Raw genomic sequence first — 15,253 nt, 5'->3', positions numbered from 1 at the left:
TTTTTTTTTTTTGTCTCAAATATGTTATATAACTTTCAGGATTGATTTTTTTTCACAGCAAAATTCCCTGGAGATGCAACCAGGTTGTGGAATATATCAATAGCTTGCCTCTGTTTATTCTTTAAAAAAAAATCTTTATTGTTGAGAGTATTATAGATATTCCCCTTTTTACTCCCCATTGTTTCCCCCACCTGGTTCCTGCCCCACCCCAGGCCTTCACCACCCTTTGGTCTGTGTCCATAGGTGATGAATATATACATATAAGTTATTTGGTTAATCTCTTCCCACACCCCTTCTACTATTCCCACTGACCTGAAGCCAGGCTGAGGGACCTGAGGCCATACCCTTCCCTGAAGCCAGGCTGTGGGACCTTGAGACTGCACCCCCACCTGGTGGGCCTTGACAGGGGACCTGAGGCTGTGCCCTCTGCCCTGCAGGGCTCGACGGGTGGGGCCGGCTGTGTCTGGGTCTTGCGTGATTTTGAAACATACACGGGTGGGCAGGGACTTGACTCTGAGTCCCACGGTGTGCCCCAGACTCTTGACAGAAGGGAGATTTTCATATGCATTTTACTAATTTTCTTTCATCTCTGACACTTCTATTATAGAGAAAGGGCAAATAGCAATATTAAAATATTTCCTCTAATTCCCTTTTAATGTGCATGAATTTCATGCACTGGGCCACTAGTTAACTATAATCATAAAACTATGAATTATATACACAGAACTTAATCATCATCTAACTGCAATTTTGTTCCGTTGACTAACATCTTACCAATTCCTCTACCTTCTACCTCTACCACTACTCTCTGTTATCAAGAGGTTCAGAGTCATTGGAAATACTATTCTTAATCAGATGGAAAAGAAACCAATAGAAAACCAGATAAACTGTTATATATTACTGTATTACCAAGCCCTCACTACTAAGGTAAACTTTGTGTGTGGAGGGGAGAAAGAAAAGAAAAGAAAAGAAAAGAAAAGAAAAGAAGAGAGAGAGAGAGAGAGAGAGAGAGAGAGAGAGAGAGAGAGAGAGAGAGAGAGAGAGAGAGAGAGAGAGGAATATTATTTTTAAAAATGTATTTTTTATTGATTTCAGAGAGGAAGGGAGAGGGAGAGAGATAGAAACATCAATGATGAGAGAGACTCATTGATTGGCTGCCTTCTGCATGCCCCCCACTGGAGATTGAGCCCACAACCCAGGCATGTGCCCTGACTGGGAATCAACTCATGACCTCCTAGTTCATAGGTCAATGCTCAACCACTGAACCATGCTGACCAGGCAAGAAAATATTCTTAAGACACTTTTCTTCATCCAACTAGAGAAAGTTTGAAAAAATGTTTGGCTTCACATCTTAATATTATTTATGTAATTAGTTAACTTTTTTAATGCAATTATTTACAGTAAGACATTTGTAATTTATTTTCCTGTCACAAAATCATAATTTCTTTATGAGAAGAACATGGATGTTACTTAGAAGATATAGCATATATAGATCAGTTCTGGTTGATCTCTGGAATATCTGTGTATTATCCAATAATATACAGACAAATAAACACGTCACATCAAGAAGGCCTAGAGCACTAGTACATAAGGCAGTATATGTAAATTTTTTTTCAGGTATTCTTATATATGTACTTTGTGTGTATATATGCATTTTGAGTTTGTATCCAATGTAAAACAAATTACTTAATTCATGTCTCTAAAGGTCAGTTATTACTATACTTATTGGTGCTTTTAGCATTGTTAGGTTTGTACTTGAAGCCTAACAAAATGGATTCAAGGCTAAATTCACCAACATTATCCTGTATAATAAAAAACTAATATGAAAATTGAAGAGTGAACAACTGATCGCTATTATGTGCACTGACCACCAGGAGGCAGATGGTCAATGCAGGAGCTGTCCCTGGTGAACAGTGCACTCTCACAGCAGAGGCACTGCTCAGCCAGAAGCCTGGCTCAGGCTGGTGAGAGCAGCAGTGGTGGCAGGAGCTTCTCCCACCTCTGTGGCAGTGCTAAGGATGTCCGACTGCTGGCTTCCGGGCCTAAGTCATCCCCCAAGGTCTCCTGGACGGTCAGAGGGTGCAGGCCAGGCTGCGGGACCCCCTAAGTGCAAATTTTGTGCACCAGGCCTCTAGTATCCTCATAATTTCTTAGATAAATTATTTAGTTTTTTTTTTTTTAAGGCTTTGGTTTTTTTATCTGTAACTTAGGAGCCATATAATATTTACTAACCTTTCAGGAACTTAAAAATATATATTTTATTGATTTTTTACAGAGAGGGAGGGAGAGGGATAGAGAATTAGAAACATTGATCAGCTGCCTCCTACACACCTCCCACTGGGGATGTGTCCGAAACCAAGGTACATGCCCTTGACCGGAATCAAACCTGGGATGGACCGTTCAGTCTGCAGGCTGACACCCTATCCACTGGGCCAAACCGGTTAAGGCCTTTCAGGAATTTTTTTTCTCCCCACAGGTAACTTCTACATTTATTTTATACCAAAAAAGTTATGTGCAACAAATAAAACATTCTTACATATTTACATTTGTTTTTTTTTTTTTACCAGTTAACAAAACTGTGTCCTAAATCTCTAATAAAGAATATTTCTATCTAATATTAATGGGATATCTGCCCAGTGAACTCCATTTTAAATGGATGTTTACTCTGGAGTTTAAAGCACTAGTAATATTTTTGATGGGGCATACTATACAGATCATACTATACCTCATACTTCAGCCATGCTTAATAGTTTTATAAGAAAACATTTCATCTTTTCTGGGATAATTTGTTAAAAACATGTTTAACCAATTGGCCTGGGCTCCCCCACACTAACCCCTTTGGTTTTGTTGAAGGGTAGTTCTCATAAACGAGGAGCCTTAAGTGCTGCCTAATATGTCTGAGTAGTGAGACATTTTTCCAGTGTTTGCATATTAGGTGCTTCTTCCCAAATAGGTTACCAAAAAAGGTAGTGGGTTTCTTGTTGGCATCTGTTTAATACTGATTTTCACGATCTATCAGCATTCCCTGGTGTCAAGTAGAGATACCAATCTAAGTTATGAAGTAATTGTTGAAGGTAACCTTGCACTTTTGCTGATAGTCTTAAAAGGAAATATAAGCAAACTAAAGGCAACAAATCACTTTAATTTCACTATAGTCTTGGTTCTCTATTCTATCTTGTTGATCCAAAGATCTCTTGTACCAAAAGATCTTTGTCGCTTAGAGTGCAAATAGTCACTGCTTTCACCTCTTTAAAAGTAATGGGTTTAAGGAGAGGCTACATACATCAAGTAAAAGTAATTCCTGGCACACAACTAGTTAAACCTGAGTAATTTCACTTAGTTTATCCTTACTGACAGCAACTAGCTGTAATGAAATACCAAATGAGGTTCTCCAAACCACCGAGCTTCCCTATCATATAACCACAACTTCTCTTATTTCTTCAAATTATGTGACTCTAAGTTAATAAGAGACTTCATTTACATATCATTTCAAAATTTAAGAAGCATGGAATTACTGGCAATATAATTAATGATGCTTTATAAACTATAAATTATTATCCAAATATAAAATATACTTATGAAACATGTTAGGATTATAATGGATTTTTAGAACATGTATACTACAGTTATGCTACTGTGCACCCTTTAAATCAAACAAACACATGAAAAAATTAATTGAATCTTTTTGTACTTAGACCTTGTTTTTGTCTCCAAATGATAATTTATATCATTATACCTTCTTTTATTTAATCAGATTTGGCATCACCCAAACTATTTTACTTTGTTAAGGTCCATTCCACCCTTTCTGAGGAGGGTCAAAGAATGTATTTTATAGGCTTAGGTGGAAATTCCAAAGCAGAGTTCCAAAAAGCAACAAAAATATCAGAACATTTGAGTAGTCTCTCATGGTGAGTACTTGGGAGGATTTACTATGTACTTAGATGCATAAAGTCTGATTTTTAAAAAAAAAAATGTGTCTCATCTTATTTTCATGTCTTTATTTCACAATTCCTTTTACTGACAAATGTGCCACCAATAGACCTGGAAAGAAACTGAAATGCCTTTTAAGAAGTTAAGACATAAGTGTCTTTATATGTATCCCTGTAGATTTAACCACAAGGTTATAATTGTTAAAATTCATTATGCGTCTCTTTCCTCCTAGGTTGATTCCAGTCTGTCAATTGGAAATTAAGCCAGATGTTGATTTTGGCACTTTGGTTGCCAATAGTAAAGTATATAGTAAAGAGGTTAAAATAATTAACCGTGGCAAGGCTGCAGGTAAATATTTTCTGCCATATAAATGAACTTATACTTTTCAAAGAAAGTTGGTACTATTTAAAAAATATATACCTTGTATAATTAATGGATTCTCTGATTCACTTCTCTCCCCCAATGTCTATCTTTTGAAAGCTCAAAACAGAAGGCCCTTAAATAGGATAGCTGTAAAAGACTGATAGGCAATTATTCAGGAAAGATGAATCTGCCTACTTATGATTCTGATTAACAGAAACTGATTCCCAGATGACTGGAGGTACCTGATGATAGAAGGCAGGATGGTGTCATAAAATTCACATAGTCATTGGACTCATCAAGAGAAAGAGTCAGGACATAGTGACTTGCTTGCTGTATGATCTGATACAAGTATCTTTAAGGAAAATTTCCTTGAGCTTCCTTATTTATAAACTGTGGCTAGTAAAATATACTGTGGTTAATTATGTATGTACTTAAAGTTGTAATATGGTATTTTTCATAGGCACCCAATAAATGTTTGCTTTTTTTCCCTATTGTATTTAACTTTCCATTCACATGATGGCCCCTAGAGGTTCTTACTTTTGTTGAAAGAATAATGCTTTTCTCTTCTCCAAGACAGGATTATTTCTAAAGATTCTTGCTGTGACCTAAGAGTTTACATAAAGGCATGTGTATATGTGTTCATGCACATTCTTCATTGATGGTATGCATTAGGCATAAATTCACTTATCCCTTCCTTCTCATTGGATGGTCAGGACCTGGGGCAGCAAGGCTGTCATTTCTGCCCAGCTGAAATGAGGACTAGCTCCTCACACAGGGAAGGCATTTCTCTCTTGAGACTGCTTGTTGGATACATAAACATGGTCTTAAATCCAAACCTGTCTTGTAGTAGATGAGGATGTTCTCTGGGGCTGCTTGATTGAGTAGTGGAAATTATTATTATTATTTTTAAAATATATATTTTATTGATTTTACACAGAGAGGAATTGAGAGGGACAGAGAGTTAGAAACGTCGATGAGAGAGAAACATTGACCAGCCACCTCTTGCACACCCCCCACAGGGGATGTGCCCGCAACCAAGGTACATGCCCTTGACCGGAATCGAACCCGGGACCTTTCAGTCCGCAGGCGGACGCTCTATCCACTGAGCCAAACCGGTCCCGGCTAGTAGTGGAAATTATTAAGACAAAGGCAATCTGTCACTTTACTGATTTTTTTCCCTTGGGTATTGACAAATAATGCTGCTAATTGATCCTCATTGAATAATAATACTCATCTTGCTTTCCACACTTTTGGTTTTTGTGATTGAATGTCTGGTGTCTGTGGGATTATAGAATATTAAGCTCACTTGTGGTCTGATTCCGATATTAAGGATAGAATCTTCATGGCAAGTGATTGCAGGCTGTATGGTCCTTTAGATTCTCTGGTTATATTTTAGAGCAGTGATTTGCGATTGAGAGAATTTTATTTTATAACTACAGGCCCGTTGCATGAAATTCGTGCACTGGGGGTTGGGGGGGGGCGGGGGGCGGGTTCCTCAGCTTAGCCTGCACCCTCTCCAATCTGGGACCCATACTAGGATTGGGCCTTAATAGGCAGTCGGACATCCCTCTTATAATCCAGTATTGCTGGCTCCCAATTGCTCACCTGCCTGCCTTCCTGATTGCCCCTAACCACTTCTGCCTGTCAGCCTGATCACCCCCTAACCACTCGCATCCCAGCCTGATTGATACCTGATTGCTTCCTTGCCAGCCTGTTTGTCCCTAACTGCCCTCCCCTGCAGGCCTGTTTCCCCCCCCCCCCCCAACTGCTTTCCCCTGCAGGCCTGGGACCTCCCTAACTGCCCTTCCCTGCAGGCCCAGTTGCCCCCAACTTCCCTCTTCTGCTGGCCTGGTCACCCCTAACTGCGTTCCCCTGCAGGCTTGATCACCCCCACCTGCCTTCCCTTGGAGGCCTGGTCCCTCCCAATTGCCTTCCCCTGCTGGCCTGATCACCCACAACTGACCTCCTTTGCAGGCTTGGCCCTTCCCAATTTCCCTCCCCTGCTGGCCATCCTATGGTGGCCATCTTGTGTCTACATGGGGCAGGATCTTTGACCACATGGGGGCAGCCATCTTGTATGTTAGAGTGATGGTCAATTTGCATATTACTCTTTTATTAGATAGGATAGAGGCCTGGTGCATGGGCAGGAGTTGGCTGGTTTGCTCTGGGGTGTGGGGTGGCCTGGACAAGGGGCCTGTGGTGATTTGCAGCTGGCCATGCCTCCCAGCGACACAAGTGGAGGCCTTGGTATCTGGGATTTATTTATCTTCTATAATTGAAACTTTGTAGCCTTAAGTGGAGTCCTCAGCCGGCCAGGGTATGTGGAAACTTGTTTTTCTTCATCGCCGGGGGAAACCCTAACCTCCTGCTCTCTCCAGCTCCATGGCTGCTGTCATTTGTGACGGGATTTATTTATCTTCTATAATTGAAACTTTATTTTTAGCCTGGAGTGGAAGCCTCAGCCAGCCAGGGTATGCGGAAAGCTTGGCTTCCTCTATTGCCAGGGAAACCCAAGCCTTCCTCCTGCTTGCTCATTGGCCGCAGCCATCTTGGTTAGGGTTAATTTGCATACTTGATCCTGATTGGCTGGTGGGTGTGGCTGGTGGGTGTGGTGGAGTGATGGTTAATTTGCATATCACTCTTTTATTAGATAGGATTTTATTTTCCAAAAGTCTCTTAACTGTTGACCATTACAAATCCTTGAAAATTTGATCATATCCTTTCTAAATTCTAAAATCTCACCAAATTGTCCAGTTGTATTACATACAAAAACTTTGTAAGTATATATGGCTTTATTTTATTGAAATATTTAATATTATCCTACCTAATAAAATAAATAAAATTAAGCCATTTACTGGGTCCATACATTTCAGCAAAAGTAATCCACATCGGCTTTTAGTATTGTATTAATATTTTATGTGTGCATAGAATTTGTAGTGAATGCTACATTTGGTAAATTATAATTGAAAACTGTGAAATGTGAATTACTATTACTTTCAAACAAAATGTTATCAATGAAACACATTTTCTTAGTGTTGACTTTGTCCCTCATATTTGGAATTGAATATTTTTTTTCACCTTTACCAAAATTTATAGTATGTTTTCTATTCACAGCAAGTGCCTGTAAAGTGTCATAAAGTCCTTATTACCTACAAGCACAGTATATAAATATTCATGAGTGTAACAGTGGATTTTCATGAAGAAAAACATTTATGCATAAAATAGATTCAGCAACCAAAGATGATTTTAATAAATTTAAATATATTTTATGTGACAAATATTTTATAATTTTAAAGTCAAAGATCAAATGTTCACAAATGTATATGTATACTTAAGAGGACATAAGAAGCTACACTCAGCAGGTTCATGATTTGTATAGCTTTGTTTGTTCTTTTTGGTAGTGTCATTTTGGTTATTATCTGTGGTTCTGTACACCCCAAAGTTTATGCATGTAACAACTTCATGATGTTTTATTTTTATGGCCCATTATGAAGTATATCTTTCCATGGATTTAGCCAAATGGTGTTTGAACATTTTGTTTTTGCACCCCTTATAAGAATGTTTCCTAAGTTCACTCCTGACTGTGCAAAGTAGCACTTACTTTTCATTTTTAAAAGACACAGTTCAATCTCTAAGATGTCTCTGCTATTAGTACTTTGTGAACTGGTGAACTCCATGTTCTCAATGATTTTATTGTTTCTCAATTGTCTTTGAAGATTGAAAAAAAATATTGTTATTTTAGCTTGCTTTGAATTGCAAATATACCTTTTCCCCTCAGTTTTCTTGGTTATTTGAGTAGGCTTTTTCTACTACAGTTTTATGATGTAGTCCAAAGTGAGATCTTTACACACTATTTCTGAGTTTAAACAGCTATTTTAGAATTCATTATCCTTTATGTTTATTTGGATCATTTGGCACAAAATATATGACCTGTTTCTTGCTCTTAATGCCCACTCTACTCCTTTCACTGATCATCAACGTCTCTTTGCTTCACTACCTGGAAATGCTGGCATCATCTGTAAACCAGGACATTTGTTAAATTAGACCCAACACCTGTGTGGTCCTTGAGATCCTCTCTAAATACCCAGAGAAATACCACTACTTATTCTCAATGCATATTTTTCTTTTCTTGGAATCTGATGCTATGTAATCTCAATATACTTTTCATGCAAAATATGATGCTGGATATATAACACACATCCAGGAAATATTTAATTGATTTGCTTCAGTGATGTCTTAGCATAGACCCATTAAACTTTCAATGAAGGGTGCTTTCAAAAGTAACCCATTTAATCACATATGAGCATTCTGAAAGTCTCCAAAACTTAGTAATTTGGAGATAGGTGGAGACTGGTACATTTTGGTATGCCTAGACCCAATGACAGTTAAGGGGGGGGAAAGCCTATATAGCAAAGAACAATGACCTTGGGTATATAACTCTTGATTTTAAGTAGTATCCTATAAAATTGCTGTTTAGCTATATTTTGGAATAGTAATGGCAGGGTAATACTATTTCACCACCCAGTGCCTAAGCTGCTTTTCCAGAGAAGGTAAAGCAACCCTGATTAAGAAAATCATACAGGTTTGTGCAAAAGACACTTCATCTCAGCCACAGCTGTGGGTATTCTCACATCCCATGCTTTCTCCCAGGTCTCATCAGTGGATAAGTCCATGTGTTTATTTTACTGGCTAATTAGCAACATGTGACACAGTTGGACACTGCCATCTTCTTGAAAAAAAATTTATTACAGAACCTCTCATTCTCCTGTATAAAATAATGGCTTATAGTAGCTCATTTTCTGGAGTGAGGTCTTCCAGGGCCCAAATCTTGGTTGCAACATTTACTGGTTTGGAGGCCCTAGGCAAGGAATTTACAATTCCCAAAATCCACAGCTTCACTTAAACATTAGAGAAACACTTAGTGCTTGCAATTTACAGTTGTGGTGGTGACTAATAAAATGCTTAGCACACTCTCTGACATATATTAAGTCTTCAATAAATATTCACTTGATGTTAGAATTATTCTTTTTCTCCTGCTTCCCTCCTCTCCAATTTTCTTTTGTGGACTGATGTCCATTTTGGGGGGCATGAAATGTGAGTGTTTCCTAGGACTTGACATGGATCCTCATGTCTCCACAGTCAACATGCTTTTCCTAGGTAATCACTTCCATCCCTATTACTTCGCAGAAGTCTATATAATTCTTTGTATTTCCTCTAGGTTTCTCAAAGTTAACATGTCTAAAACTAAACTTCGCTGTTTCTCCCTAAATCTTGTATTTAGGAAAGTCAGAAACTTGGTAACATCCTTGAGACCCCCCGCCTTTTTTTCCACTTTGTCATTTATTAAATCCCGTCTATTCGCTTCCTAATTATGTCAGTAATTCTACCTTTCTCTGTTTCATTGCCACTTCTCTACAGCAGGCCATCATTTTGTCTTGCCTAGTAATTACACCAAAGTTATTTCTCTGAATTCTCCTCTTATCTCCTTCTAGTTCATTCGCCACACATTAGCCAGTATCATATCTGAAAAGAAATGAAAATTTGATGACAAAATTTTATAACTTACTTCCTTCAGTGATATTCTTCTCTTAGGATGATGTCCTTGCTTCTGTTGTTAGCAAATAAAAAAATACAACAGTCAAATATTTTATGATTAATGGTATTAAAGTTATCTATGACACAGTAATGTTTATGTACCCACTGTTTTAATAGAATTAGACCGAACAATGTTCCTTTGATTTTAGGGTTGTTCTTGAATAAGCTTTTGAAACATTACTTAAACTCTTGTCAAATTACATCAAAGTGGTTACAATATAGGAATTATTACACTGACTCAGCCTTAACTGAACTCATGCAGTTTTCTTTTTCTGGAGAACTGAGTCAATAATGGTTAATTGTTTAAAATGGATATAATTTACAAATATTTGTTTTATCTTATGACAGAAAATAAACCTGAAATATTATGCTATTAGCACTTCCCTAAAATAATTGGATTAACAAGTTTCTTACTGTGACTTTGCCTTTTCCATCAGTTCATTTCTGTACTTAAAAATGTTTTATTGTTTTTTTTTATGTTTTCAGTACTTTTATTATGCTAATATTTTATTCTTCTAAGTTATATGAATACTTTTGGAAAATGTCATCAATTATGATTTAAAATGGGTGAATTTTAAATTTTCAAAATTGTTTATGCTGGCAGTATGTTTATTTGTTTTAATATTGTATAATGATATTTAAGAAACTTGTGACTGGCTGCTTCTATTTGTTGGACATATTTTGAACACAGGCATTATGCGGGTGCTAGGACCATAGAGATGAAAAAGATAGTATTTGATATCAAGGATTGTGTGCTATAATGTAGGTGCCAAATATAACCATAAATTATGAACCGTATCTACTTTTAGAAGAAATTTTTGTAGCCTCCTTCTCATATGCTAGTTTATTCTAGAAACCCATTTCTTTTGCCATTTCCCTGTGTGAATTGCATTAGTTCATCTATAGAGAAGTAGCAGTGGCTATAAGTTTGAGTCCTATGATCAGAAACATCCAGGTGAAAAATCCCAGCTCAATTATTTAGTTACCAGCTATAGTAATCAAATATTGTTATGTTACAAACCACCCCACAACTCTGTATATGAAAAAAAAGGCAATTATTTATATATTTTTCATTTATATGATGATTGGCTAGAATTTGACTATGCTCAGGTGGGTGGCTGCTTCAGGCTGAGGCAGCTGGGCCTGTTCTGTTACTACAGGTCTGTGAGTGAGCTGGGTGGCTGTGCTCCATATTTGCTCATTCTAAGGCACATGTCAAAGGGACAGCAGCTACTCAAGAAAATTTTCTTGTTGTAGGACTGCAGGAATACATCTGGGGTTAGAACTGGAATGTTGTCACGACTAGCCAAATACTGTTGGCCAAAGTAAATCACATGATCAAGTTCAAAGTCAAGGGGTAGGGAAACATACTTTGCCCATGGTAGGGTAATGGTAAGGATGCAGAGAAGGGTGGAGAATTGGAGTCAACCATCTAATCTACCACAATAGTTGTGTGTCTTTGGACAAGTCACTCAACCTTTCTAAGCTTCTATTTAATTATTTATGAAGGAACCTCTATCAATGAATCGTTATGAGCATTAAATAGAATACCATATGCAAACCTCTTAGCATAAGTATCTGAACACAGTAAGCAGGCGATATATTTTAGTTATTGATGAGGGTTAAGCCTTAATACTAGGTTCATATATCTTTGGTGACTCTAGAATCTGAACTTATAACAAGAACTGTAGTTCTTGGTCTTCAGTAGACCATATACTCTGTAATATTTGTCTATCCTCTACCAAGAGTATAAATGTAATATTGTAAGGATCCAGATGTGAACCACCTGCTCTTGTTCTCCTTAGGTAAGTTTGCAGTACTATACCAGGGCCAATTTCCCATTGTAATTTTTCCAACTAATGGCATTGTGGAGCCCATGACTTCGAAGATTATTAAAGTGGATTTCTGTGCAGACCAACCCAGCCTTGTAAATGAAGTGGCTAAGTGAGTGTGTACTATGGTTCTTAATTCTAATATAGTACTAAATACTTTCCTTTCTCTTTTCAGATATGCCTATTGTCTTTGAATGTGAGTTAGCTTCATTGGTTTTTCAGTCAGCAGTAATAAGTTGAGTCTATAATATGTGCTAAATGTGAGAATAAACAAATAACCTTTTCTGTCAAAGAAGAGTTTAGATATCTGCCATTTTAGACTTGGCAGCCACCATGTTGGCCACATGGCTTGCAGCTCCCCTGGGGGCCGCCATATTGAAATAGTAAAGGCCAACCCCTCCCTTTGAATTAGCCAATCATGAAATACTGTGCACCTGAGCTCCAATCAAGAGCAAGGGACCGGTCACATGTGTCAGGGATTATAAATCCCCGAGAAGACCACCTGCTTGGTGTGCTCATGTTTCCAGACAATGTGTGTGGACCTTTCTATGTAGAAGTAAAGATGTTTGCTTTGCTGCCTGGCTCCCAAGTATGTTTTATGTTCTACCAGGACCCCTGAGTTGGAGGCTCACCTTATTTCTAACACTAAACAAGGGATGCAAAAATGGGAAGAACCAGAGGATGGCATTTGGGTATACATAACAGGAGGTACTACTTTGGATTTTGTGGGGGTGGAACAAGTAAGGGCTCCACTAAGGAGGTAATAGTTGAACCAAACACTCATTGGTGAGTAGGAATTAGCCAGACATAGAGCAGTGGTGTGATTTGGGCTGTGTGTATGTGTGTGTGTGTGTGTGTGTGTGTGTGTGTGTGTGTGTGTGTCTGTCTGTCTGTAGGGGAGGTAGGTGTTGATGATAGGAGTGGGTTAGAGGAGTGATTTTAGGCAGAGCAGCTAGAAGGCTTGAACTCCTAGAGACAGTGTTACACAATGAGAGATCTGAGGATTGTAGAGGCAAAGAGATGGAGGTAAGGAGTGATGTAAGATCAGGTCAGAAAAACAGAATGGTGTAGGGTCCAATAAAGGATTTCATAGTACAGTGTTATTTAATGCTTTAAGTCTCATTTCCTTAGTGGGATGTGCAATCACAATAATGGGGAATCACCAGTATTAAAACAATGAAGTTGAAAATATCAGAATGCATCTCACCTAGTAAGGGCAAATGTTTTATAAAGCTGTGTGTGTGTGTTTGTCTGTGCTTCCTACATTGCAATTTAAGAAGTATTTCTTACTGAAGGTCACAGCAAACAAAAGTTTGAGAAATACTAGTTTTGAGCCCTAATAGTTTAGGTCTATTGTGAAGGCTGTTGAATCACAGGAAAATTTTAAGATGGGAGTATCTTAATTAGTTTGTATTTTAGAAAGATTGTGCTAATAGCAGTGAGTACAGATATGGAATGGATTGCTTGACTAGACTCTATAATAATAAAGCAAAAGAAAAATGAGCTGAAACCTGTTTAGCTCAGTGGATAGAGTGTTGGCCTGAGGACTGAAAGGGTCCAGGAACGATTCTGGTCAAGGACATGTACCTTGGTTGCGGGCACATCCCCAGTAGGGGGTGTGCAAGAGGCAGCTGATCAATGATTCTCTCTCATCGATATTTCTAACTGTTCCCCTCCCTCTCTGTAAAAAAATTAATAAAATATGTAAAAAAAAAAAAAGAAATGATAAAGGCTTTTCTCAGGTACAGACTGGGAGTATGCCAAGAATTCTGTTGATTAGAGGTATGTTATAGAGACAGATTAGACTAGATTTAGTGAGTGGTTATAGAAAGAGAATGTTAGAGAAGGGGCATATCTGTGGGAAAAGATCTGAGTTCAGTTTTGAAATTTTGGAATCGATTTTCTTTGTAGAATACTATAGAGCCTATTATATTTACTTACCTTGAGTCCCAGAAAAATTTTATTCTAGGTGTTTTTTTTTTTTTTTATTGGTTTGAGAGTTGTCATTGGATAAGTTGTCAATGAAACATGAAGTGTTGGAAATAATTTGAGGAGCGGAGCATATGAAAAAGTAGGAGTGAAATACCATTAGTTATGGAATTTACAAAATATATAAATCTTAGAAGAATGAAAAAGGTAGAGTCTGAATAAGTGAGAGGAAAACCAGGAAAATATGGTGTCAAGGAAGCTAAGGGGGAGGAGAGATGTGCAAGAGGTGATATCTACCATTTCCAGTGTGACAGAGACAGAGTGTAAGCTAAGGACCTAGTTTGTGGAGTGGTCAGTTGTTTGTGGTGGTTGATGGGGCAAGATTCAAAAGCATTGCATTTGGGCCAGAGAAAGGTACATTTGGTGTGGGGGCCAGTTTCCAAAGGGAATTAAAGTTAGTCTGGGAAGTGAAGTTTTATAGGGGGTATATTAATTTCAGCAAAAAGTGGGATTTTGCTGAAATAATTTACTTTGTAGGGAATTGAGTTACAGGCAGTCCTTGGGTTACGTTGGACTTGATGTACGTCATTTCATGGTTATATCACCATCTCCCACTTATATATATATAAAAAAAAAGTTCTATCATTTTGACGTATGTACATAATAGAGGCCTGGTGCATGAAATTTGTGCACCATTGGGGTGCCTAAGCCTAGCTGGCAATCAGAGCCTATTGGGGCTGTCTTACCCTGTCCTAATCAGGGCTGGGCCAGCTGCCAGCCAGGGCCTGCCAGCTGCTGGCTGGGACCTGGGGGCCTGCCTGCTGCCAGTCTGGGCCTGCTGACTGCTGGACAGGGGAAGGGACTGACCATGGGGAAGTCTCCTGACAGTGGAAAGTTGGCTGTGGGAGTACAGTGACCACCAGGGGCAAGCTCCTGCATTAAGCATCTGCCCCCTGGTGGTAAGTGCACATAATAGCAACTGGTTGGTCATTCAGTCATAGTGGTTGCTTAGGCTTTTATATATATAGATGTGCTTTATTTTTTCATTATTTATTTATCACAAGTAAAGTTAAGAAATTGTTATCTTTTTTTTTTTTTTTTTTTACTGTTTCACTTAATTACTGGTGTATATGTGCTCCATGTGAGTGATGTAAGTGCTTATGTAGGTGGGTTTTGACTTATGGTGAAAATCACGTTATGTTGTGCCATAGGAACGAATCTCTGACGTAACCCGAGGACCTATTGTATCAGGATGGGTATGATCCCATATTCTCAATTTGTATCATATTGAGTAGGATGAGTTAGAAAAGAATCTCAGAATTCTAGAACTAGAGGTATAATTTATTCCATCTAACTCTAGTATTTACAAAATAATTGGTGATATGGACATACCGAAAAGTTCTCTTTGGAGTTAGTTCCTGTGATTGTTTCCAAACTTTGCTGTTGCCTGGAGACAGTGAAGTAGGTTGTACATATGCCATTCTACTGTACAGATTCAGACAGAGGATATGACACTCACATGTATATGAAAGTAACAGCTCTTAGGCCTTTGACTTCTAATTATAAATTTTATAGAAGTTATGTTTATATAAATATCTAGGAAA

At 38.1% G+C, this 15,253-nt stretch overlaps 1 protein-coding gene across 1 annotated transcript in view; it reads left to right on the top strand.

Annotated features, from left to right (window-relative positions):
• The window catches only part of CFAP47 (cilia and flagella associated protein 47), a gene marked incomplete at both ends in the record, with an annotated part of 384,890 nt that overhangs the window by 6,473 nt on the left and 363,164 nt on the right, over window positions 1-15,253 (top strand). Inside the window, 2 exons of the mRNA XM_084869970.1 lie at window positions 4,163-4,278; window positions 11,694-11,832. Coding sequence (XP_084726096.1) covers window positions 4,163-4,278; window positions 11,694-11,832 — 255 coding nt within the window. The remainder of the gene's footprint in view (window positions 1-4,162; window positions 4,279-11,693; window positions 11,833-15,253) is intronic.

This window comes from Pipistrellus hanaki, assembly GCF_964339955.1.
Source record: "Pipistrellus hanaki genome assembly, chromosome: X".
NCBI classification, from domain to species: Eukaryota; Metazoa; Chordata; class Mammalia; order Chiroptera; family Vespertilionidae; genus Pipistrellus; species Pipistrellus hanaki.
This window is presented reverse-complemented; position numbering and strand designations above follow the sequence as displayed.